The 27944-nt window shown below is 41.7% G+C and overlaps 1 protein-coding gene across 3 annotated transcripts in view; it reads left to right on the forward strand.

Moving 5' to 3' along the window:
* WAC (WW domain containing adaptor with coiled-coil) overlaps positions 1 to 11389 on the forward strand; it is a 62467-nt gene extending 51078 nt beyond the window's left edge. Inside the window, exons 12-14 of one of the 3 annotated variants that reach the window (XM_063125119.1) lie at positions 6453 to 6633; positions 9331 to 9458; positions 9934 to 11389. In XM_063125119.1, the coding sequence (XP_062981189.1) occupies positions 6453 to 6633; positions 9331 to 9458; positions 9934 to 10003 (379 nt within the window). In that variant the 3' untranslated portion in view covers positions 10004 to 11389. Of the gene's footprint in view, positions 1 to 6449; positions 6634 to 9330; positions 9459 to 9641; positions 9757 to 9933 lie in introns of those variants that run through there. The other 2 variants (XM_063125129.1, XM_063125110.1) reach the window with 2 other exon arrangements.
* The last annotated feature ends 16555 nt before the right edge of the window (positions 11390 to 27944 follow it).

The raw sequence follows: 27944 nt of genomic DNA on the forward strand, positions 1-27944 counted from the left end.
CCTTGTCTGCCCTGGGCATGCCTCAGCTGAAAATGCTCTCATTGTAAGCTACTAAACTTGCTTTTAGGAATTATATTGAGTGTAAGGATCAGCTAGAAATCTGGTGTATTTTTATTTCAATACAGCAACTATTTCTCTAACTCAATTTCTTCTTGAATCTTTAATTTTTTTTAAAAAAAAAAGAATGAAAAGAAACCTGCAATTAAGATGTGTTTTTACTTAGAGGATCTCATACACGCGTACGCACACACCACCCGAGTGTTCTTGTTAATGCTACTGAATTCCCTGAGGGAGAGCGATCCCTTTCCCATGTTTAAAATACTTTAGGTCTGGAATTCATTCGGACATCAGAACTGATAGATCACACTATTTTTGGTCCAGGTCAGTTTATGTGTTCCTTAGGTCATGTGCTGCAGTAATCTTTGGGTTTTTCTTTTTTTAAAAAAAAAATCTGTATGAGAATGCATGTTTTAATGCACATTTTATGGTAAAATATGCACTTCCTAGTTTGGTGTGAGACGGAATCCAACAATGGATTAAGTCTACCTCCCAGGAAAGGCAGGGATCGCATGACTTAGTACTGATGAACTTGGGGTCTTCCGCCAATTTGTCCCTGCCTGTCGTCCAGTATAGAACTGACCCCTTCATTTGTTTCTTCCTCTTCATTTCTACTCTAAGCTTCTGATTTCTATTGATTTCATAGCCTCTTTGTGCTCGTTACTTGCTAATTTTCCCTTCTATTAAAACAATCCTTTGAATCCTCCTGCTTCATTCCCCCTGAGTCCTTCTGCTCTTCTCTTCATTTCTGACTGTCCAGGCTATGGTGCCAACAGGAGAAAAGATCACGTCTAAACCTGCAAAACAAAAGATTAATGTGATCAATCATATACAAGTGTACATCTCATTTGGTGTCCACTTTTCCATCCTGATCTCTTCCTCCCTTTTTCGTGCTGAAAAGACATGCAATTTTTCTTCCCAGCATAACATTTTTACTTTCTACTAGAGTCCCCAGGACCTCCTGCTGAGATTTTCTGATCTAACACAGCAACCTCTGACTCAGTGCAGAATGTCAGGCCTGGGATCCCAATCCAGCCCGCCTGGGATCCCAATCCCACCCTTCAGTGTTGCCCAGATGGCCCTGCCCCTTTCCCCTAACCGCTTATGGTTTGGTGGTTTCCTGGCTTTTGTACCCTCCTAAGGCTTAGTTATTGATAGTAAGAGCTTTAAAACATGCAGATAGTTTTTGGTATTTTATCCATGCCCTCTTTGCTGTTGGTCCCACCCATCACTGGAATGTGGCTCCCAAGAATTTCTATGAATTGGAATTTGTCTCTCAGGCTGGTTCAACACCTCTGCCCTGGCTATTCTAACCAGGCATTGCAGCTGGCATCCCTGTCAGGTCTGGAGGACAGGCCTGTTAGCAAAAATAAGCAGGCAGTCATTTTGGAGCTCACTGACCAAATAATACTGCAGCAACAGGATACAGCCAAGCAATCTCACAGGAGATTCAGTACTGAGCGTACGCATCATTCTTCCCCTTTTTTGCATAAACGAAAACAGCATGATCAACTCATAAGTCCTCACTCACCATGTGGCCCTCTCCCACTCATTTGAGGAGTTCACAGAGGAGTCTCCTAATTCATGTAGCTGAGCAATGGGGAAGTCACACACTTTTAAGCCAAAAATAAATAAATCACAGGGCATAGGATAGCAACAGGGATGCTCTCAAATTCCAAACCAGAGACTAAGACTTTTCAATGCAGGGATGCTCCCCTCAGATATTTACCAAATACTGGTAAGAGGTAATCTGATATGGCACTCAATCTCATGAGATGGTGGCACTGGCCATCCAAGAGCCTCATCCCCTCATTGTTTCCTCAAGCATCTCTCTTGTGAGTGAAAAGACTTCTGAACAACAAGAACCTAGACTGGGCTATGCTCTCCCTGGCTGATTGGCCACTGTGTGAAGAGAGTGTTGGACTAGATGGACCCTTGGTCTGATCCAGCATCAGGGCACTTCTTATGTTCTTAAATTCTCTATGGGTATTTGGCAAAGTAATGTTTTCAGTGGTTGCACACCTATGTCCCCAGGACATCCACATCTACCCGTATGTGGACAGTCTTCTTCTCAAGTTCCTATCACCAACCCTGTCTTGCCTGTCAAAGCATGGGTTTCTGAAAAATACCAAGAAAATCTCTCAGGAAGGACAATTCATCTAGGGACACTCATAGATATTCCCTCTTCCCAGAGAGAAATCAGAAGCAAGTGCCAGACATCAGAATCCTTTGACACAAGAGTTTGGCCAATTTAATGTTTATAGAACACATATGTCTCATGGTCTAACCGTTAAGTCATGTTAAATTGCATCTAAATAGAACATTATTTTCACTGTTTTGTTCTTACAACCAGGCCTCACATTTCTTAGTCACAGTTTTCTTTTGCACACTTCTTCTTCTTCTTCTTCTTCTTCTTCTTCTTCTTCTTCTTCTTCTTCTTCTTCTTCTTCTTCTTCTTCTTCTTCTTCTTCTTCTTCTTCTTCTTCTTCTTCTTCTTCTTCTTCTTCTTCTTCTTCTTCTTCTTCTTCTTCTTCTTCTTATTATTATTATTATTATTATTATTATTATTCATCTAGAGAGGGAATGCCTTTTAAATATTCCCATAGGGTGGGGAACCTATGGCCTGTAGGTTGGATTCAGCTTACTGAGTTTCATCCTACACATGATGCCCAGCAAACTCCCAATATTGCATGCGGCCAGGCACACACTCCCTTGCAAAAACAAAGTACAAAACAAAAATGTTTCTGTTACTGTGCAGAGTGGAGCAGTTTATTTTTATCAGGTGAAAATGAAATACTCATGTTTTGTAGGTGGATTGTAATTTTTTATAGTTCTTTAAGCCAAAATTTACAAAATATAGGTAAACACCTTGTTAATTATGGATGACATTATATGTTCAGGTATTGCTCCTGCATTTTCAGTAAATATTACCTAAAAGGAACTCATTTTAAATTATTTTCTTTAAATTCTTAATTACATGCTAATGTGCTCAGGATATTTGGATAAAGAATTGAAATATAAAATGAATTTTATGCTTGTGTGATGGAAACTAGCATTATATATTTTTTAACTTTTAAAAATGATTGCAAGTTGTTCAATATCTCAAAGACATTTAACCTTTCCTTTAAAATACATGAAGGACATGAAATTTATTATTGATGATGGTTTGTTTTAAATTCTATATGATAGGAAGCCTAAAGAAATCCTCAGATTGACAAAGGTCTGGAATAAGACATGATTAAATTAATACTGTGTAAGGAAGGAAGATAAAATTACAGTTATATTAATCAGAATATTTGAATTTCTGAAATGCAACGTGCTCAATTAATTAAGTTGCCTTTTATTACCCAATTTTGCTATAATGCTGATCTATGTGCGAAAGGCCTTGGATAAGTGTCTTTCCCTTAAAGTATGTGACGGGCAGGAAACACCATAGCCCTCCATTTGAAGTGTTCAGATGTAACATACCAAATTTTCCATTAAATGCATAAGCTACTCCAAGTCAAAAGCTTCTAATCTCCTTTAGAAGCAAGTCATAACCTGTCATTCCATCTAAAAGTGGCATATGATAGTTGCTGTGAATTAGGATCAGAGTTGTTTTCCTGATTTGTGAGCACCATACTTGACTGTAGCGCAGTGTAGAACACATGTTTTTCATGCAGAAGATCCCAGATTCAATCCCTAGTATCTCCAGGTAGGGCTAGGAAAGAATCATATGCGACTGCCAGTCAGTGTTGACAATACTGAACTAGTTAGGCCAATCACCTGACTCGGTATACGACAGCTTCCTATGTTCCTGTGTGCTTTGCCTAATCCACATTCAATGGCAAGCTATGGCTTGCTGCTAACTATTATTAGAATAATAATTCTAATAATTATTATTAGAATAATTGTGATGAGCCCAAGGCTGTTTGTGTATGTAATGCTAAACCATAGCATAGTGTTATGCCTGAACAGCTCTATTCTGTCATGGACAAATGTTTCAGTAGTAAAGTAGAATGTGAATTGAAATTAAATGTCCAAAAGTAAATAGCCACTTGCTATTAGTAGAAAAGGAATACGGCTATTGACAAAAACTTTACCAGAGATTTGCTATAAAATATGTATGTGTGAATCTAGCCCCAAGAGACTGATAGTCATTATCCAGTTTAGCATGAGATTTTTTCCCATTTTCCTTTGAATAAAATCTGTTAGATTGTGTCTACCATGGAATTCACATTTTAAGGATTTAAATTCCCATTCCAAAGCAAAGCATTCAAAACTGTAATGCTGTTTACCTAAAGATGGGCTGGGAGGGGTAAGCAATGCTAAAAAAGATTTTTAAATTAGGATACCTTTCATTGTATGCTGTTTATGTTATAACTCTAGTCAATATGAAGAAAACTCATGTATTATAGTGATGTGTGGAACTAATGCAAGTGATGTCAGCTGGAGTATTCATTTAGTATAATACCCTGGTTACTGAACTGGTTATATTGTTGGGTTCCCTTTAGCTGAATTCACAGGGGCATTTGGCTTCTCCTCAAGTGAAATTGTGAAAGAGAAAAGGCTATGAATATAAAGCTTAATAGTACTAGGGCTGGCATAAGACATTGTGATGACTGAGGTGGAACATGCTACTGCCTGTTCCCCACTTGCCTTTTTTAAAAAATTGCTACTGTGTTAGTGTTGGCAGTACAGGCGACTTAAAGATTTCCAGTGCCATCTCCCCCCTCAAGGCCACACTCAGAGCGAGGCATTATGGGTGAGGTGGTCTCAGAGTTCACTTGTGCCGCCACTTCTTTGCATGACAGCAGCAAATACTGCTTAAATTTTATTTATTTATTTATTTATTTATTACATTTTTATACCGCCCAATAGCCGAAGCTCTCTGGGCGGTTCACAATAACTTTAAGCGGTATTTGTCACCATCATGGCAAACCAGCTGTGGTGCAGTTGGTTTCTAGGACTACCTCATCCACAATGCCTCACTTGTTTTGTGGAAGGGCCAACCCTGAAGAGTAGAAAGTCAGCAATGGCATTTGAAGCCTTTAGTACAGCCTTCCCCAACTTGGTTCCTTCCAAATGTGTTGGCCTGCAACTCCCATCATCCCAGATGTAATGATGAGAGTTGTAGTACAACACATCTGGAGGGCACCAGATTGGGGAAGGCTGTTTTAAATTTACCTGTGGGATTTGATTTTCATAGGAAAAATGTTGTTGGTGGGATGTTGGCAATCATGTTAGCTGTTGGTCTTTGGACATTGGCAAGTCACATTTTTCTTACAAGCACATAGCAGACATGTTAAGCCTATTTTAAATATACTTCAGGAGAGTTCACCCCACCCCCCAATTGTACTTTAGTTGAACAACAGTTAGTTTGAAGGAAGCTGAAAACACAGCCGTAAAGACTTTTTAGATTCTGGTCTGTATTTGTGTGATTTTATAGCGGTTATATATTTACGTACTATTTTATATCAGCTGTTGTTTTTGCTTTTATTGCCATTTTAAATTTTGGAATTTGTATATTGATGTGATCTGCATGGGGGAGGACTCAGCCTAAAAATGGGCTAGAAATTCATTAAATAATAAAATTAAAAGAGGGTGGTATGGCACTGATCCAGTTCACACATAATGCCAATTTGTAGGTTATTTACCCACAAATTTGCAGGAGTGAGTGGATACGAGCAGACACAGTGCCTCCAAGCATGCGTCTCACTTCGGCTTTCAGTAAACACCCCTTTTGCAGGTTGTTAGTCTGACATCAAACACAGGCACTTGGGGTTTTTTAGGGGTTAAACAACCCATAGTTAACCCTTAAAGAACCTATGGTGTCCAAATTCAGCTCTCACACTCACAACCTATGAATTGGGTGGTCGTAGCCTGTTTACCAAAAGGGGAAGTGAGAAGCATGCTGGAGGCAGCGCACTTACTCGCTCCTGCCTGACCACACCGTTGCAAACTGAATCACTATCTTCTCCAGTCAGCAGGATGGAGATGCAAGCAGAGGTATTTCTTCATTAAGTGCAATTTTTCTGAGCCTTTGTTCTTGATCCACACAAATCAAAAGGCTTCTGTGAAGCAATGAAGAAAATATACACTCTTTCTCCAACAACTTGGTGATTGTCTAGTCACAGCCAACTGTAGTGTGACCATTTTACAAATAGTAGATATGTAATTTTCAGATGGGTATTTTCTCATGGAATAGCTAGGAGCAATTCTCTGTAGTCCTCATATGTCTACTGAATTATTTTTATTTATTTATATAATTTATATACTACACCTTCAACATAAATTTATGTTCCCACAATGGCTTGCAAAGTAGAAGAGAAACAATAAAAGTACACTAAAAATAAAATAAGATACAAATTAACACAACAAACAGCACTATTCATTTTTTGTTTTTATTACAGTAGTCAGAGAAGTCCATCTCCTGGTCCAAATCATACCTCCAGTACAAGTGCTTCAAATACGACGGCACCACAGAATACATCTGCACGACCTACGTGTTCATTAACACCCACATTAGCAGGACATTTCAATGAAAATCTTATAAAGCATGTCCAAGGATGGCCTGCAGATCATGCAGAAAAGCAAGTGAGTGCACATTCTGCAGTGTTACTTTCCTTTTGATGTGTTAGTTTGCCTCTATCAGAACTTTTGTGAACCCTGGTTGTCTTTAAAGCAGTTATTCATGATAGTCAATTTTGAGGAGCAGAGGGGATTGGAACAGGCTGTAGAAACAGCATAGATGGGTTGCTGAGGCTTAGCCAATAAACATGGATTATTACAATGCGTTGTATGTGGCTCTGCTTTTGGAAATGGCCCAGAAACCTCTGTTAGTTCAAAATAGGGTGGCTAGACTGCTAACTGGGACTGGCCAATATATTCCAGTACGTCTCCATTTACATTGGCTTCCAGTCCGTTTCTGGCTGAATTCAGAATGCTGTTTCTAACCTTTAAAACCTTGACTGGGGCCAGGAACGTGAAGGAAGTTTCCTCCCTTATTTACCTACCCAGACATTAGGATCACTATCTGAGGCTCTCCTTCAGGTGCCCATCTCCAATGTAGTTCCCATGTGCTCCAGGGTGAATTGATTTAAATCAAGGCCATTTAAATCAGTGATTTAAATCAAGGCCATTTAAATCAGTGATTTAAATTGTGATTTAAATTAGCAAGAAAAATCACTGTTTTAAAACATGTTTCCTATTAAATATTTTTCATATATTTCATGAGCCATGGTACAAATTTGACCACCAAGCCATTTTAATATTGAAACTAACTAGGGTATTATTTAACGCCGTTTCATTCTTACAAGTAGGCTTTGCATCTCCTTTTCTCACTGAGGGATTCCCCCTGCCCCATGCTGCAACGCAGCCTATTCAAGTGGGTCCCCTGACTCTTTGTAGCATTTACAGGGGCTGCACTTTGAAGGAGGGGGCAGGGAAATCTGCTTCCACTAGTGCAGTTGATTCAGCTTAAACCTGGATCCAAGCCCTTGTCTTGAACATTTTATTCATAATTTTAAAAGAAAATATTCCATAATGCAAACTCGTTCCATTTTTCAGGGAAATATATCTGTTTTTTCCTGGGCTGTTACATCTCTACCTGTGAGGGGTGTTGAGAGTGACAGAAGGCCACTCAGTATGTTCCATGGCTTAATGAGATTTGAGCTTGACTTGCATCCAAACCCAAACATCTATTTCTAGGAAAATCTGCATACTTGAGGAAATACAAATGAAGCTAAGGGATTGTAAGAAAAGCTGGTTGTAGCATGGAGAGGCTTATGAAAAAAGTATTTGTGCAGCATTGAAATAGTTGTCCTATTCTTTAGGATAGTGTCACTAGAAATTGTAACACGTTGGTTTGTTTTAGGCTTGTGTGTATGTTCTGTCATCTGTAACTTCTGCTGTTTTGATCTTTGAATAAAATAAGCCAATTTGGGAATTTAGTGAAATGAATGTTGTGGCTTTTTATTAGAGATTCTTTCCCTACAGTCCTCCCCACAATGCCTTACCTTGACCCTGCCTACTGTGTTCAGATTTATGAAGATTAAGGGAGCTCCCTGCCCAGCCAGGGAACTGTGGCAAAGCTGGGAGTAGTGGCAGTAGGATAGCAGGCTATATTTTATACATTTAACACTGAAGAGCTTCCCAGGTCATGGGGAGATGTTAGACATCACATCCTGTTTTTAACCAACCTTTTTATAGTCCAAGAATCTACTCCAATCAGTATACTCAAGAGTTAAATTATAGTACGATCTCTGTGCTTGGCATTGCCTAACCTATTGTTTTATGGCTTTGTTCCATCACACATTTTTAAGATATCAATTCTCAACCATCTTTTGCAGTTGCGTCCAATACATAAGGAGTGCTTTATGTACTCCCATTTTGATAGGATGCACAATTTCCACATGCACAATTGCAGCCAGTATATCATTAGTAGGCCTGGATACAGGCTTTTAAGAATTGGTTTGGGATTACCTACAAGGCGTTATAACTCTGCAAACTGCTTGCCCCATGCAATATTTGGGTAATGATAACAGTTCTGTCATGGATATTTGAGAAAATATGGACTCAACATCACTTGTTCTTATTAGCTTCGTTTTATTAGCTTTGTGTTTTGTCCCCAAGTCTTTGCACGCTTGTTTAAATGTTCTTATTCTGCCTTTTTGAACTTTGTTAGTTTCTTGCACTCTGTTACACTGCCTCATAATATTTATCTTACTGTTTCCTATATCTTATAGAGTATATGGAAGGAAATATGAAAATAAGAGTTAGATACACTCTCATATTAAGCTTGAATCATTCCAATTCTAGCAAATGCTTTCACTCTAATTGACATGCTGTAACCTTTCACTCTATTTTTTCATCTCTGACCTTGTTAACCTAAGTGACACAAATGACAAAAATGAATCTTTTCCCACCTAAAACCAGGGGAAAAAAACAGGTAAGCCGTTCAAAGGAAGGCTACCTAGTTAGATAGTAAAGATAATGTCAATTATTTTTTTTACTACTGGCATAAATGAGTGAAGATGTGATGAAATATTTTGGAGTGAGTAGAATTCAAAGCAATTGATGGTTAAGCTAGCTCAAGACAATAGGGGTTGTAATTTCAGGTTTTTGGGTTCCTACACAAGGTGCTGTTCATGTTGTAAGATGCTTAAGTAATTTTTTTCTAGTTAAAATTGTACTATGCTCAGTGTTTCTTTATATCCAGCAGATAGGCTTCAAAACCTAGAACAAGCTTTCAGACAGTTGTGTTTAACTCTCTCTCTCTCCATCTCTCTTTAGGCATCAAGATTACGTGAAGAAGCTCATAACATGGGAAGTGTCCACATGTCAGAAATTTGTACTGAATTAAAAAATTTAAGATCTTTAGTTCGAGTATGTGAAATTCAAGCAACTTTGCGTGAGCAAAGGTAAGAATTTATTCTGTGTGCATTGTCCTGATTTTTTAAAAAATCTTTCATCTATTTCTGGTTTCATAACTTTGATAAATGCATGAGCTACGTTCCCTAGAGTACAGTAAGGGCTAGAAACTGTTAACAGCTTAACATACAGGATGATATTGACTTAAACAGGCATAATACCTCCCTCCACAGCCATTGAACTACTGAAGGTGCCCTTGTGTACTCCTGGATCTTGAACAATTATTTAGTCCATTATGTGTACCATTAAGGTAGGTCAACCATTTCTAGGCCCAGCAATTTTGCCCTTCTTTAAAAATAAATACAAAACTGTTTATCACAGTATTCTCCATCAACGTGTTGTAGATTGAATAACTAATTTAAAATATGCATGTCTTTTGTTAAAATACTAATTTTTGAGTTCAAATGCTCATCTAAGAGTACACATGACATGCTCTGTACTAACTGCTTTCTTTTCCTTTTGTAGGATACTATTTTTGAGACAACAAATTAAAGAACTTGAAAAACTAAAGAATCAGAATTCCTTCATGGTGTGAAAAGTTGTGAATAATTGCACATGGGTTTTGAGTACAGGAACTGTAAAACTGGTTGCCCAGTCTTAACATTTTTGAGCTGCATTTGAGTAGACTTTGGACCGTTGAGTTGGGCAAAGCAAAATGACATGGGAAAAGGGGACAGGAGGGGAGTCATTCAGGGGAAGGATACAAGGTTGATTTGTAAAACCCTTGAAATGTAGATTTCTTGTAGATGTATTCTTCACGTTGTAAATATGTTTTGTAGAGTGAAGCCATGGGAAGCCATGTGTATCAGAGCTTAGACATCCAAAACTAATCAATGCTGAGGTGGCTAAATACCTAGCCTTTTACATGTAAACCTGTCTGCAAAATTAGCTCTCTTTTTTAGTTAATTTATCATTCAGAAATCTTGCATTTCCTAAAATTCAATGCAAGCGCCAGGCGATCTGTGTCTCAAGGCTGCAACAGTTTGAAACAGTTTGGGTAATGTACAAATATCATGAAACAACTGTTTCCACACTTGCACCGAATCAAGAGCAGTGCTTTTCCATTTCTGTTTTACAGAGCAGTGTTTTTCATTTTCTTTGTTCATTTTTCCCTTTGAAATCCTAGATCTGATTTTATCAGTTTTTTAATTCTTCTAATTTCCTCCTTTCCTAAGGCACTGTTGCTATGGCACTTTTCTATAATCTTTTCATTCCTGTGTACAGTAGCTTAAAATTGCAGTGATTGAGCATAACCCACTTGTTTGTATAAATTATTGAAATGTATTTCCATTTGCACCCTGTAAGAATGGACTGGTAGTACTGCTGGGCATGTGTGCTGAAAGTACATCCCTTTCTCAAATTATAAGGAAATAGCCCAATGAACATGTCAACATGGTTGTGGGAGGGAAAGAAGGAAAAAAAAGCTAGTCAGATGTGAATTGTATCTGTTGTAATAAACATGTTTAAAACAAAGAAACACTGGTTTTCATTTCCTTGGTCGATACATATTAGAATTTGGACTCTTTGGGGATTCTTTATCAGAGCTATTCTTGTTGAATACTTTTGTATTGAAAATAAGCCCTCAATGGAGGTTTTGTTTAAAAAATTGTAAACAGAAAATTGTGTATAAAATATTTAATGACATTCAACAAGGATCAGTGACACCTCCCCAACAGTTGTCATATGTTAACTCCTGGTTTTACCTGTCTTGCTATTATGACATTTCATTTCAAAGGATGTTTGTGTTGTAGCTAACTGTTCAAGTCTGGTGCTGACTGCTGTTCTTTAGCCATCACAAAATGCTGACTTTGTGTAATTGGAGTGTCTCACTGTTTGAAAATGGTGGGAAAGCTCAGCTTTGTATATTGTTTCCTAAAGTATATTAAAAATAAAAAAGAAACTATTGCTACTACAAAATAAACTTGGGTTTTCTTTGCAAAAAGCTGCTAGTCATGACTTGATGCTACAAATCTTCATACATTTCTAAAACTTGCCTGTTTAGCGTTCTAGTTGTGGCTGAAATCTGCTTTGCAACTGTTAGTGTATTGATTAAACTGCTGAGATCTCATAAATAGGTATCCTACGGAATCCTGGCTTTCATACTTACCTTCTAATTTGCCTGTGAAGCTTCTGCCTTGTATTTTCAGAGATCTTGTGTTTACTTTGCTTTAGGCATGGCAATTTACTATAAAATGATACTATGTCTTCCCCTTCAGGTTTCTAAACAACTAGGAACCTCCCATTCCTGATTTTGTGCCATTTATCAGAGACAGCAATCCTTAAATTCCTTGATCTGGTATTATATAATGAAGGTGGCTTTACAGAGTTAGGTTACAGGGTAGTCTTGTGAATATGTCCCCTCTGCACTTTAGGAGAACCACCTCTGACTGTTGTGGTCAGCTGAAGATTTATTTTTACTTGCCCCAAGCAATCAGGTAAGTGGCTATTTAGAAGCCTATTAAAACATGGTTTTTATTTTTGCCTATTAAAATCTTCAAATGTTTTGGATTGAGGAACTAACTGGTAAGGAATAATCTATTTTGGTAAACTCTCTCTTCCATATACATTGCATCTACTCAACCTCCATGCATTTCAGTTGGACATCTTTCCTTTTGTTTCAATCAAACCTGGTTACACATCCACAAGTCTTGGTGGCTCACTTAAGTTTGCCATCATCCCTTCATCTAGTATTTAATGTACTTGATTTTGTAGGTGAGAAACCTGATTTGTGTTTTTAAAAGTCATGGACTTTTAAAATGTGTATATCTGTCCTCATCAAGATACCGATGACAGTTTATCAGACCCACCAATGCTTTTGTCATTGCTCATTAAAGTGCTATCTGGTTTGGTTCACTATTCTCTGCTAACTTGCATAACATCTGGTTGGTCTTGTAGGTCAAATCTTTGGAGTGTCCCATGAATAAGTATGCTTATACTGAAAAGCATTAGAGCTTGTAAGCCACTTAACACTTCCTCTGTTCTGATACACTGAATCAGCTTCTTAATGAGATTAGCTTTGTCAAATTAGCAGTTTTAACAGATCAATGGAGTTTTTTTTTTACATATTAATAGTGTTGTTGGGAGAACCTTTGTAGTGAGTCCCCACCCCAACTAAGTTATATGTGAGGGCAGCTATATGCAAGTTGAACATCTACCTTCCATGGAACTGCTGGTTGACCCATTCCTGCCTGCTCCACACCTCAATGATAAATTTACACCATAGTAAATCCAACTTTCAGATTATCACATTTGCTGGTTCTGTATAAGTGGATTTCCTGTGCAAACATTGAATCATCACTGACAGGAGCATCGTCCTTTTAATCTGTTTTTCGACGTTTCTGAAAAGCGTTCTAGATTTTTGCATAGAAAACCTAAAAAATATCTCCATGTCTTTCTCTTAACCTCCATTTCTCACACATGTAATTTTTTAAATACAACATCTGTGAAGGTGATCTTGGGGTCCAGGAAGGTATGTGGAAGGAGACAATTCTTCAGGTAACCTGGCCCCAAGCTTTTAAGGCTTTGAATACCAATACCAGCACTTTGAATCTGGCCCTGGAATGGACTGGCAGCTAGTGCAGATGGAGAAGTACTGGTATAAAATATGTTGACTAGTCTCCATTAACTAACTTGCTGACCAGCTGAAGTTTCTGTACTGTTTTCAAAGGCAGACCCATACATAATGCATTGCAGTAATCCAGATGAGAGGTTAACAAGGTGGATAATTGTAGTTATACCATCTATGTCCTTGTCTGGGTTAGATAGGCTATCAGTTCTTTCACTCTGAGCTCTTCCTTGGCTGTTCAGCTTAGGCTGTGAATGGCCCAGAGAGCTTTAATACCGAGTACATGTTTTATCTCATGGGAAAGGATTTCAAGCACCACCATTGGCAGATGGATCAAGACATGCATTTCCACAGCATACAAGGCCCAGCACCTTCCAAGGCCACTACAACTCATGGCTTGTTCCACACAAGAAGTGGACACTGGCTGCTTTTATCTACCAATGCTGCCTCATCCAAAATCTGTAGGGTGGCCACCTGATCATCTAGAAGCATTTTTGCTTGCCCCACTGCAAATTAGCTACGTTTGCTTCAGCTTGAGGCAGCATTTGGACAGAGGGTGTTAAAGTAGGTTCGAAGAACGCGAGAACCATGCTGAATCAGACGAAAGAAAGGTCAGTCTAGCCCAGGGGATGCAGCCATGCTCCCTGAAGTCAGTTCCCTCAGTTCAGAAGCAGACCGTGTTCCTCCCAGCACTGGAAGTTCCCAGCGCCATGGGGATGGAGCATGTTGCACAAAAGAACTGCTGGCACTGGGGAGAGCAACCACTTCTTCCAGTTCTGGATGAGTCCCACCACCACCTGCACCTCTGCTGCTATCTCCTGGCTTTCACCCTCCTATCTAGCAACTTAAATTTGGCTTCCAGGACCTTGCAACTACATTTCCCCATGTCATGCGCCCCACCACTGACTCCACCCCAGCACTATCTACATGATGTGATACCATCGACCTTTGCACCAGGCAGGCAATCGATGTGAGACACAAACCCAACCTATGTCTCCAATGGTCGAATTTCCACTGTCACAAGGCCTCCACCTGCCAGAGGCATATCCTTGGCATGGAGATATCTGTTTAGCCTCCCAAAGACTCAGTCCCTTCTAAGGGATCATTTTCCTCTTCCTTGGAGTGACACCCTCATTCCTTGAGACCTCCATTTTCCATGACAGCTGAGGAGCAAACTTGTTCCTTGAGGGCCAGGAGCTCATTACACCAAGCTCACACCCATGACTTTTGTCCAGCAGGCACATAGTTGTACGAAAAGCTGGATAGTTTACTACCTGTGTATCTGTTTCATTTAAGAACATAAAAAGAGTTGTGCTGGATCAGACAAGGGTCCATCTAGTCCAGCACTCTGTTCCCACAGTGGCCAACCAGCTGTCGTCCAGGGACCCACAAGCATGACATAAGTGGAGCAGCACCCTCCCACCCATGTTCCACAGCAACTGGTGTATACAGGCTTACTTCCACGGATACTGGCCTCTGATGTTGTTGTTTGGTTTGTTTACCTGGAAAGCCAAGGAGAAAGCAAGGAAGGGTTGACTGCCCTGGCTGCCTTGCCATTTTTGCTAAACTTGCACAAGGGTTTAGCTCATCCATTTCCTCACTTTTTACCTTGACGTTTGCTCATAAGCTGAGGCGCTTACTGCCTCTTGCACTTGCTGAGCTGGGCTCCCTCCCAAGCTGACCTACTTTTATAGCCTTGGCCAACTTGCCTCCAACTGCTGCTGAGGCCAATTAGATTAGAAGGTGTCATTTGAGAAACAAGGGAGGGTGTGGCTTAACCACTGGTCTTCACTAGGGGGGAAAAGCTAGACCAGTTTAGGCCTCTGGGAATGGATAGACCTTTTTTATCAGGGGAGAAGAGGTAGGGGATTAAGGAGAGTGTCGTTTGAGCTTCCCTGGGAATGCAAGGGCTTGAGTCCTGGCTCAGTGTGCACTCTAGACTTACACTTCTTTTTTAAACTAAATAAAAAGCTGAACTCTTAACTTGGGCTGAGAACTATACCTAAACTTTAGTTTATGAGCTGCCCTTAGAGCCTGAACTGAAGCTAAGCCTACAATTTTTGTTTATCAACAGATTTTTCTACTAGCTATACCTGCAGTGTGGCCCTTGTTAATATAGAGCTATCTATTCAAAATATGGGTTCTCCCTCAGCCACAAGGAGGCTAGCCACCAGCCCATCCTATTCGAATGACTAGCTTGGACACATCTCATTCCTACAGATGACTCCTCACACCAAACAGAAAATGGAACACTGGGTCTTTGCTGTGAAAATCCATATTGATTTGGTGTGTTGGAAACATCCAGCCCCACCTTTCTCCCATGGCTGAGTACCAGATACATTAATTGGTCAATGCCTTGACTGCATGGTGGCCAAGCCTTCGCAGTGAACAGTGCTTCTTGTCTTCTTTCATTGGTATCTTCTTCATCTAGTAAGTACTCCACATCCAGCACTGTATCTCAGCTTAAGTTCCATGGGACAGAACTGGAGGTAGAGTCAGAGGACACCTAGTATACTTTTTTCTTTTAAAAAATCATACTTTATGTAATCCCTCCCTTCTTGGGCACCCTTTGGACGCCTCTGTCACACCAAACCAAAATGGAAGTTCATGGTAAGTAGCCACCGTTTCATGGGTTGCATTATAGTTCTTGCCTGGTTCAAGTTAGTCACTCTTTGAACCAAATTGGAACTGGTGAATCTGTTGAAAGGAGCCAAAATTGTTGAAATGACTGTTGATTTCAACAAAATCTGTTGAAATGAGCCAACAATCTTTTTAATAGATTTTGTATACCCCTTCCTGAATTATTTTGCAAGCCCAGACAACAGAGGCATCATAGGGGTTGTGCATGCAAGAAGAAAGCAATTTTGTTTATCCCTTTTTGTTTTAAAAGTCCCATGTGTTTTGGGTTGCGTTGCTTTCAGTTTTCATCCCATATTCATCTGTTCGCATCTTTTCATGGATTTCCAGTGGGTGACCTAGCCAGTCCTCTCCTGGCTGTAACTTTGGGGGTTTGCATCCAAATGGCATGAGGTTTTCAGGCATCTTACACCCCTAAGACATAAGACCTGCCAAACTGAACAAAGGCTCCCCATTTTATAGGCAATTTAGAAGAGTGTGCATCCTAAAAAAATTCCGCTGAGTTTGATTTCAATGGGAGACTTGGCTGCATCTGTCCTGCTTAGGTTCTGTATTTACCATCCAAATTGCTTCACATTCTCGAGTATTCTGCTACTCTTTCAAGGTGTTAATCATACCTAATTTTAGACAGATCCAATTATTATTTTTATTTATTATTGCACTTATATCCCACCTTTTTTCCTCCAAGGAACCTCTCCATTTTATCCTCACAACAACAACAACCCTGTGAGGTACATTGGGCTGATTGTCTGTGACTTGCCCAAAGTCACCCAGTGGGTTTCCATGGCTGAGTGGGAACTACAACCCGGATCTCCTGACTCCCAGTCCAACACTTCAGCCACTACACCACACTGGCTCTCGACAGATTCAATTAAGACAGGTAGACTGGCACAGCCCAACTTCTGTGTAAAGCAAAATGCGCTGTCCAGTCTGTCATTCACCATGCACATGCTCTCACTCCTCTTCCTTCCTCCAGGGTTTGGTTGGCCTGGACATGCTGTTACAGATTGTTTCCATTCCTCATCCCAATAGATTTTCGAAACAAATGAAAAATGAACGAAAACATCTATTTTGCAGGAAAGTTGATCCTTGACCTGCAAGAGCGCCCCCTCCCCCTGCTCCCCGCGTACCCCCGTACCCCTAGGAAGCAGCACTGGAGAGAGTGGCAAAGCAGGCTAGCACACAGGATTCGGTGGCTTTGTAATGCTCGGAGACTCATCTCCCTCACCCGGTCACACACTTAAAAGAAAGAACCCTGGAAGAACCGGCAAGCTGGAGCTGTGCATGTTATGTTGTGTAACTAGCTGGCTTGGTCACTGTTGCAAGCCTTGCTGTGCTCACCATGGGGTAATCTTTCTCAACCACCAAAAATACAGGCTGCACAGCTTAGGAGAATCCAATGAAAAGTCCGAGTGTGACACCTAGAGGCTTGTGAGGGATGCAACGAGGACTGAAGCAAAAGGAAGTGAGCTGTAGACCCTGTTCTCCCAAGGTGCCAGGACCCAGACTTCGGACGGCACGGCTGGAGTTTGTGCTTGAGTTCACCCAAATAATCCTCCCCCCCCCCGGGTATTTTTATTCTCTTGTCCTTTCCTCATTCATTTATTCAAAGTATTTATAGGCTGCTTTTTCAAGCCAAGTCATCACAAAGGAATGAATACAAAATAAATGAATCAACCTATAGGCAGGTGATGTGTTGTGCACGATACAGCACTCCAAAACCAAAACAAACAAGCACTAGTAGTGTCACCAGTTTCTACATTTTTGTAGATTAAATTTAATTTTTTAAGGAACATGTAGATCTAGAAACAGATTTTAAAATGTGGAATATTTCGGGATGAACACTAGCTTCAGTCACAAACAAGAGTTTCCTACAATGCCACTTATAAGGTAAGCCAAATCACTGAAGGGACCAAGTGAATGTGAAATGGAAGGGAATTCCACAACTGTGGGGCCACCACTGGGGAAGACCTGTCTCCTGTGCTTAGCAACGCAGATCTTAGGTTACAGAAGAGACATGTGGTTTAACACTTTCAACTGGTTCTGGCTTACCTTATATGTGGTATTGTAGCATACAGTACTCTTGTTTGTGACTGAAGCTGGTGGTTTATACTGAAACGTTTCACATTTTAAAATCCATTAGGAAACCAGCATGGGCACACAACCAATATGGAGGTTAATTTCACTACCTTTGCAGCAATCTGTGCATCATCATCATCATCATCATCATCATCATCATCATTTCTTAATGTGGTTAGCAGGAACCAGCAGAAGTAAAATAATAAAAATAATAAATTAGAATAAAAATAGAATAAAATAAAATAAACAATGATGACAACAAAACACAAATGGCTCTGCAGTTTGGAAATAAAGCATAAAACATAGACAGCTAAAAGGGTATAGAAACCAAATGAATTTATTGGAAGAGGACTTGGAAGCTTGGATCATGGAGTCAAGGATGCCTGTGTACATCAGTTGCTGGGTGCTGTTGCAGCAATGTCCTGCTTATGAGTTTCCAATGGAGATCTGGTTGGCCACTGCGTGAACAAAGTGCTAGACTAGATGGACCTTGTTCGGCACACAGACATACAGTCTGTGGGCTTAAATATGGAACACAGATGACTTAATTTAGAACATAGGAAATGCAGATGTACCACACCAAGCTATGTGACCACCTGCCCCTATATTGTCTGATCTGATAGGAAAGGGGTTTCCATAGCTTCAGATAGAGGTCTTCTAATCACCTGCTCCCCCCACCCCGCTCTTTCACTCTCTCTCTTTCCTCTTTTAACTGGTGATGCCAGCTATGCACCCCCACCCCAGTTTAAAAAGAAGTACAATGCCAAAGAGGGCAACTCATTGTTTTTGTGCTATGTGCACTGTTTGGCACAGAACAGTACTTTCCTAGTTTTACCTGTCTCCCTTGGGACTTAATCACCTTAATTATGGCTACATTTCGCAATGGAAATTGGGGCTTTGACGTCAGTAGGCAGTGAATCCGCTTCGGGTTTCAGCTAGAACTAGTTAGAACTCTTAAGGAACTATGCCAGGTGCACTTTGGAGTTCTGGCTGGTTCTGACTAAAACCCGGAGTGGATTCATCACCTACTGGCATCAGAGCCACCAGCCTCCACTGCATTTACATACCAGTAATGTACAGTGCCTTTTTTTTGTCCAGATCGATCTTTACAGAGGGCAACCCTCCCTTTGAAGAGCTGTCTGTCGGAAGTCTGGTTCAAAGCAGCAGGGGCTTTGAAATTGCCTGTCAACACTTAGTACCTGGTAGTAATTGGTAGTAATTTAGGGTGACCATATGAAAAGGAGGACAGGGCTCCTGTATCTTTAACAGTTGCATAGAAAAGGGAATTTCAGCAGGTGTCATTTGTATATATGGAGAATCTGGTGAAATTCCCTCTTCATCACAACAGTTAAAGTGCAGGAGCTATACTAGCATGAGCAGATTTAAAAGAGGGCAGGGTACCTGCAGCTTTAACTGTTGTGATGAAGAGGGAATTTCACCATATTCTCCATATATACAAATGACACCTGCTGAAATTCCCTTTTCAATACAACTGTTAAAGATACAGGAGCCCTGTCCTCCTTTTCATATGGTCACCATATAGTAATTATTTCAAAAATTGCACCTATACATATACGTTAGCATATGCAAATATTATACACGTCTGGTCTGTGTCCCCTTTTGGGAATGCATTTCCTCTTTTTGGGCAATCTGTAAGTGAACACCTTTGATATTGGTCACGATCCCAAGAACTGTCCTGTTAGCTCCAAATGGTGTAGCTTTAAGGAGCTGCTACCAGGGCGTGGGGTGTGGGCGTAGTAAGCCTTCTACCTTCACAAGTGTAGCCATAATGGGCTAATATAGCAGTTACTTTTGGGAGAAACACTGGAACCCACTAGATGGCAGCAATATACTAGTAATTCCCGTTTAGTCCATAAAGTCCTTTCCCATATATCCTTCCTCTTTCAAGCGCCTTTCATTTTCTTCTGGTTTGCTCCTTTATAATGTAGGTGCACTGATGGGTGCTCTGGCAGTCAACCTGCACCCAGGCATTCTGTAACCGCCAGTAGTAAGATCTCGTAGCAAAGCGGCCATTGTGGGAAATATGCACTATTTCTATTCATACCCATCCACCTCCGGGTCTAAATATGCAGACACTGAGGGTGGAAATGGATGGATGGATGGAGTTGGGGCTGGGGTCAGACCAGTCCTTTGCCCGCAATGCCCTCACTGCCCACAACTCCCCCGCCCCAGTTGCTGTTCTCTGATGCCAGGGAAAATCTGGCCCTAGAAAGTGGTGCTCAGATGTCCAGCAGCTCTCCCCTCCCCCAATGGAAACAGAGTAAGAACGGGACAGGTTAGGCACCCCTCTGTCCTCAAATCCCAAACCTATCATGGTGGCCAGAACAGCGTGAGGGGTGAAACAATAAGGTGATCCCCTGTGGGGCCTTGAGGGAACCAGATGAGAAGACCTGGGCCACCCCAAGTTCCCCTGGCCTGCCAGATGAAAGTCCCTCTTCATCACAACAGTTATAACTGCAGGAGCTATACTAAAGTGACCAGATACAAAAGAGGGCAGGGCTCCTGCAGCTTTAACTGTTGTGATGAAGAGGGAATTTCACCAGGTGCTGCATGCATACAAATGACACCTGCTGAAATTCCCTTTTCATCATAACAGTTAAAGCTGCAGGAGCTATACTAGAGTGACCAGATACAAAAGAGGGCTAGGATCCTGCAGGGATCCTCCTCTCTGCCCTCCCTTCCCTCCCTCACCAGCCTGAGAATTCTTCTTGTTCCAGAATTCCTCTGAAGTTCCTTCATTATTGTAGGGTGACCATATGAAAAGGAGGACAGGGCTCCTGTATCTTGTAGAGAAAAGGGATTTTCAGCAGATGTCATTTGTATACATACAGCATCTGGTGAAATTCCCTCTTCATCACAATAGTTAAAGCGGCAGGTGCCCTCCTCTCTTTTGTATCTGGTCAAGAGGGCAGGACTCCTGCAGCTTTAACTGCTATGATGAAGACAAAATTTCACTAAGTGCTACATGCATTCAAATGACACTTGCTGAAATTCCCTTTTCTATACAACATTAAAGATGCAGGAGCCCTGTCCTCCTTTTCATATGGTCACTCTAATTATTGCAACCTGTTCCTTTTGGGATGGCAATGTTCTGACATCTCAACTGTTTGAGTAAGCAATAGAAAAGGGATCATTACTGTTCTGGGTTCGAATTGGCATCCCAGTGAATAAAATATAACCAGCGGCAAGGATCACAGACTTTGAGCACCTTTTGGTGGAACAGTGGAATACAAATTCCAATTGATCAATAAGACTGTTAGCAAAACAAGTAGAACTGTTTATAATCAAAACACGAGGCTCAGTAGAGAAACAATTGAGAATAGTGCAGAAGGGGGAAATAATATAAAAGAAATAAAGTAAGAGAAGATAGGAAAACTGAAACAACAGGAAGGGTAAATAGGGAGGCATAAAATGGGGTCAAGGGTAAGTGACTATGGGTCTACTTACATGATGACTGCAAAGATAAAAGGATCTGCTCCCATTTCTGATCAATAGAAAAGGATGTTTGTCAAATCCAGTGGTTCCTTGAGTCAAGTGGGGCTGGACTAGCCGTGAAAAGCACCTTCCTGAGATGGGAATTGAAACTGCATCCCTATATAGATCAACCTTGCTCAGCATGCTGGCCTCCAGATGTATTGGATTCCTGACCATTGGCCATGCTGGGATGGAGCAGAAGTCCAAAATATCTAGAGGGCAATAGGTTTGGAAAGGCAGAGATACATACTAAGTAAGACAAAGTGGGGGGAACTCTCCACAGAATTCTCTAGCCAAAATAAAAGTACCAGAAAAGGTTCACTATAGGGCTTTGCTAAACGAGCAATTTATAGCACGCTTGTGACTGGCCACTCACAGAAGTTTGCAGGGCAATTATATGAAGGAGTCAACAGCCAGGATGTCTCCTGCCCTCCCCTCACACCCTGTTTTCCAAAAGATTGGAGATAAACTGGAATAAACATTTAATGGCTTCAAATCTAAAAGTTCTGACTTTTATACTGTTAGTTTTACTCTACCCTGTGCCTGTGTGGTGCATTCTCTTCCCCTTCTTATTGTTTTATCATGATTTTATTAGAATGTAAGCCTATGCAGCAGGGTTTTGCTATTTTATTGTTTTACTCTGTACAGAACCATGTACATTGATGGTGCTATAATAATAATAATAATAATAATAATAATAATAATAATAATATAAAAAAATCTGCAGTGTATAAAGCTGGCATTATGCTATGGACTTGCCGAGGAACGATTTTTCATGTATGTGATTGGAGGGAAATGGTAAAATGCCTCTCTGCGACAAAAGGGGACAGATCTGATCCCCCCACCCCAAAGAGCATCCCTTTAAGTTCAATGGGCTTACTCCCAAGGGTTGCAGACTTACAGCGTGATCTTAGGTCTACTCAGAAGTAAGCCCTGGCTTTCCTGGGGGCTGCAAGCAAACAGCATAGCACAACATTTTTATTAATGATTTGGACGAGGAGGTGCAGGGAACGCTGATCAGATTTGCAGATGACACAAAATTGGGTGAGATAGCTAATACCTTGGAAGACAGAAATCTTGATAGGCTGGAGTGCTGGGCTGAAAACAATAGAATGAAATTTCATAGTGATAAATGCCAAGTTCTACATCTAGGAAATAGAAACCAAATACACAATTACAAGATGGGGGATACTTGGCTCAGCAATACTACAAACGAGAAGGATCTTGGAATTCATGTAGATCACAAGCTGAACAGTGCGATACGGCTGCAAGAAAGGCAAATGCTATTTTGGGCTGCATTAATAGAAGTATAGCTTCCAAATCATGTGAAGTACTGGTTACTCTCTATTCAGCCCTGGTTAGGCCTCATCTAGCGTATTGCGTCCAGTTCTGGGAACCACACTTCAAGAAGGATGAAGACAAGCTGGAGTGTGTTCAGAGGAGGGCAACCAGGATGATCAGGGGTCTGGAAACAAAGCCCTGTGAAGAGAGACTGAAAGAACTGGGCATGTTTAGCCTGGAGAAGAGAAGATTGAGGGGAGACATGATAGCACTCTTCTAATACTTAAAAGGTTGTCACACAGAGGAGGGCCAGGATCTCTTCTCGATCCTCCCAAAGTGCAGGACACGGAACGACAGGCTCAAGTTACAGGAAGCCAGATTCCGGCTGGACATCAGGAAAAACTTCCTGACTGTTAGAGCAGTACAACAATGGAGTCAGTTACCTAGGGAAGTTGAGGGCTCTCCAACACTAGAGGCATTCAAGAGGCAGCTGGACAACTATCTGTCAGAGTTGCTTTAAGGTGGATTCCTGCATTGAGTGGGGGGTTGGACTTGATGACCTTATAGGCCCCTTCCAACTCTACTATTCTATGATTCTATGATTCTAAGTTAAGTGAAGAAAACAAAGCTCCCCCACTCCTTTGCACACATGCTTGGGATGGAGGGAGGCACTCCCTCGATTCAAACAATGTTTCTGCTTTTTAAAGGAGCCCATTCCACTACCGCAGAGAACCTGAAAGCAAACAGCCACAGTAAGGATGTAGGTTTTTGCAGGTTTTTGCTTAACCTAGAGACACTCAGAGTCAATTACAAGGCTAATAGTGCTTATATGGATCATTGTAAAGTTGACCAAAATTTAGGATGACCATATGGAAAGGAGGACAGGGCTCCTGTATTTTTAACAGTTATATTGAAAAGGGAATTTCAGCAGGTGTCATTTGTATGCATGCAGCACCTGGTGAAATTCCCTCTTCATCACAACAGTTAAAGCTGTAGGAGCCCTGCCCTCTTTTATATCTGGTCACTCTAGTATAGCTCCTGCAGCTTTAACTGTTGTGATGAAGAGGGAATTTCACCAGGTGCTGCATCCCTACAAATGACACCTGCTGAAATTCCCTTTTCTATGCAACTGTTAAAGATACAGGAGCCCTGTCCTCCTTTCCATATGGCCACCCTCCCCAAATTGTTCCATGGTTTACATACAAGTTCACAAGAATTGTTCCCAGGTTTACATGCACATCATGCTGTCTCAGAAAGCTGACACTTAATAACGATGAAAGTGATAATACAGTACAATAAAAGTATCTTAGGTGAATGACCTCTAATCGTACCTTTTATTGTGGTCCTTTTGTTCCAGCGGAAGATGCATACTAGACACATCATAAACACATAATAAATACAATAATTTCCAACCCTTTTTTTAAGAGTTCAGGGCAACGAAGCTTCTTGTCTTGTTCTCTCAACAAAGCTATGAGATACTTTGACAGAGGCTGACGAAGCCAAGGGCACTCCCACATTTAGAAGATGATCATATGATCATGGGGTTTCCCAAGTCCAAAATGCCATCTTTAAACACCCTCAGCAGATCCCCTAAAGTCTGCTATTTAGACATAAAAAAAATTCTTGCAGAGAGCAACTCAACACTCTGTGTCTCTTTTCTGATCTCTCTGTCTGAACTCAAATTGCAGATCTATTGTTTTTTATACAGACTCCTTCCTTCCTTACATCACCCCATGCTGAGAGGGAGGAAGCTGGGCAGCCCTCTTTCTGCCCATTCCCCAGTCATAGTAAGTCATTTACCTGTAATCAAATCTCAGTGTCAAAGGCAATTCTTGCCAGGATCATTAAAGTAATTTGCAGCAGGCCTACTGGTTCCAACAAAGTAGCAGATCGCACTCAAAATCACAGGGTCGGAAGGAATCTCAAGAGATCTTCCTCCAATCTATAACACTGTCATTTCTCAAACAGAAGAGAGTTCTGCTAGAGAGTTCTGGCCTATCTAGGTGACCCTATGACAGGGCTGGTGAGCCCTACCTTCTTGACCAGATACAAAAGAGGGCAGGGCTCCTGCAGCTTTAACTGTAGTTAAAGGTGCTGCAGGCACACAACCCCTGCTGAAATCCCCTTTTCTAAACAACTGTCAAAGATACAGGAGCCCTGTCCTCCTTTCCATATGGTCACCCTAACTATAAACAGCCACTCTTCGTACATTCATTCCACTTCAGCCACCCCTTTAATGAAGACACATTTATAGTACTATTTCATAGTACCCAAACCATCCAGTGGTTTCCCACCATTTTTTAAGTGAGCTATTTTACTCCCTGGGCAAAATTAATCTTCACCTTAATAATCTCCAAGACTCATCTTAAGACTCTTAAAATTCTTATTGGGGCTGTTCAGCTGACACACTAAGCCATGGTTAGGCCTCTAACCCCTTTGCGGCAAATGGTTAGGAAGCATGTTTATTTATTTTATTTATTTATTTTATTTATATACCGCCCCATAGCTGAAGCTCTCTGGGCGGTTTACAAAAGTTTAAACTGTGGTTATGTAGCCACCACAGTTAAGAATGGATTGCATGACATGCTAAATCATGGTTCACACAACACGCTAAGCCATAATGTTTAGCCCAAAATGCTTAACCACTGCGGCTTAGTGTGTCGTCTGAACAGGGTCATTGAGTTCTAGGCACTCTTCTCTCATTTTTTGGCCTCCCTTTCCCCAAATGTGCGAGCGCGCCTCACGTAGGAATAAGGACAGAAAAAATGGAGCTATCAGATGTACTGAGGCCTTGAGTGCCACCAAATATCACTTCAAACTTGAAGCCTTTCCCACCCCCACCCCAGTCACTGTTACCCTTGAAAACAAAATGGAAATGAAATGCCCTGAAGTGTTTGTTCCTTGTCTTCCCTTTCCGTCAGCTCCCCCCTCCCCCTCCCATATTGTGGTGATAACAAGGAAAGAATGAAGGAAACAAGTTTTAGATGAGCGTGAAGAGAACTGCAAGCTGTTTCTTGGACTTTGTTTCATTTGAGAACTTCCAGAGAATAAAAAAAGAATATGCACAGGTCCTTTTGTCAAATGTTCTCTAAATAGTCGATTAGATTTTTCCAAGCACCTTTCTTTGTGCGACTTTTTAGCTTCTATGTCTATGGGGTGGAGCAATCTCTTTTCCTTGCTGTAAAGTGTGTGAGCCTCTTTTTTGGTGGTCATCCTCTGTTGATCGTTCTGTCTCTCTGCCCCCCACAATGAAAGAGCAACTCGAAATGTAACTATAATTCTGCCAAAGTGTGTGGAATTCTTTTTCTTTTCATTTCACAAACTGACTTGCCAAATCGAATGAGGAACAACTACATATAATCACACCTGCTGGATCAGCCCAAAGGCCTCTCTTAAGCCAGGATTCTCTTCCCACAGTGGCCCAACAGATACCTCTGGGAAGCCTAATAGCTCACTCCCAATGTTCCCTGGCAACTGTTATTTGTACACCCTGGGCCTGTTTGCACTGAACACTATGCCACTATGGGTTAAACAACCCTTGAATAACCCATGATGCCCGAGTTCACACAACACGACAAGCCAAGATGTCGACATGATGTCAACACTGGCTGGCAGCCACTCGCCAGGATTTTAGGTAGGAGTTTTTCCTATCCTACTTGGAGATACCAGGGATCGAACTTGGGACCTTCTGCATGCAAAGCATGTCTTCTACCACTGAGCTACGGCACCTTCCTGTTTCAGTAAGCCTGGAAGATAGGATGGCTCATCTGCCTTCAGATCTGTCCAACATGGCAGAAGAGGATTGCTCTGCTGTGTGATTTTGAGGTTAGGGCGCAAATATCTGATTATGCCATCTTCCATCCCATGTCACCTTATGATATTTAATATTTTGGACCGTTTGGTCTATTTGAAATGGACCTTCATAAGCTGCTTTGAGTGCCATTTTTTGGTGGAAAGGTGAAGTAATATATATGACCATTGAAATGTAGGTAAGAAATGGTGGCCATGTTGGGAACTATCTAAAGCAGACTTTCCTAAGCTGGTGCCCTTCAAGTCCCATCACCTTCAGCCAGAAGGGGCATTGCTCATGCTGGCTGCAGATTATAGGAGCTGTAGTTGAACACATCTGTAGGGTGCTGGGTTGGCTATAAATGACTTTATTTGCAGGGGAGGTTATTTTTATTTGGGGTGAAGAGTGAAATTGAGAAATTGCTGCTCTGACAAGGGAAAGAAGGTGAGTTATATAAAGGGTGGCTTTGAAATCTTCCAAAAGGCCTTTGAATGTCCATCTGTCCAATATTGGGGATTATTCCTACAAGGAAGAGCCAAAGGCTTCAGTGCTATTTCACTTCCCGCCACAAGAGGGCAGAAACACACATGACAGGATGTGACTTTTCCCCTTCTCTTGGAATGTGAAATGTAGCACTCTGCATAAAGACTGTATTTGGAAACTGCAGCACTAAGCAGAAAGCAGGCCAGTTCAGACAATACGCTAAGCCATGGTTAGGCCACTAACCCTTTTGCAGCAAGTGGTTAGTGAGCATGTTTAAATTGTGGTTATGTAGCCACTAGGGGTGTGCACGGACCCCCTGCTCCACCCCGTGGGCCGATCTGAAAATTTTGGATCGGCCCGCTCTGCTCCGCGCCGCTCCGCCCATACTCCGCTCCTCTTCGCTGCGGAGCTCCGGCTCTGAATCGGAGCTCCGCAGTGGAGGGGAGTGGTGCCAGGTAAGGCCAGAAGAGGAGGGCGGGGGGTTTTTACCGTGCGGCGACGGCGGAAGAGCCCGGTAAGGGACCAAGGGGGAGGGGGGGCCTTACCTGCCTCCATCCGCGGTCCTTCGGCTTCTTCAATTGAGCCCGCGGCCTAGACTTCCTGGTTGAACTGCGGGCTCAATTGAAGAAGCTGAGGGACCGCAGACGGAGGCAGGTAAGGGAGAGGAGGGGGGGTTACCGGGCCCTGCTGCTGTCGCCGCATGGGCGACAGCGACAGCGGCAGAGCCCGGTAAACCCCACTTACCTTTCCGGCGGAGCTCCGGATCGAGGCGAAGGATCCGCCTTCACCTCGATCCTCTTCGCCACGCTCCGCCGGCCCCCCAATCCTCTTCGCCTCCGCCTTAAGGGGAGGCGAAGCACCCCGCTCCGCTTCTAATTCGCCGGTCCGATTAGAAGCGGAGCACATCCCTAGTAGCCACCACAGTTAGGAATGGTTCACACGACACTTTAAGCCATAATGTTTAGCTCAAGACGCTTAATCATCATTGTTTGGTATGTTGTCCGAACAGGGCCAGTGGAGACAAAGATGCCTCTAGAGAAACCTTCCTGTACCAGAGCCAGTGTGGTGTAGAGGCTAGAGTGTTGGACTGGGAGCCGGGGGATCCAGGTTCTAGTCCCCACTCAGCCGTGGAAGCTCACTGGGTGA

This window comes from Elgaria multicarinata, chromosome 1 (genome assembly GCF_023053635.1).
Source record: "Elgaria multicarinata webbii isolate HBS135686 ecotype San Diego chromosome 1, rElgMul1.1.pri, whole genome shotgun sequence".
NCBI classification, from domain to species: domain Eukaryota; kingdom Metazoa; phylum Chordata; class Lepidosauria; order Squamata; family Anguidae; genus Elgaria; species Elgaria multicarinata.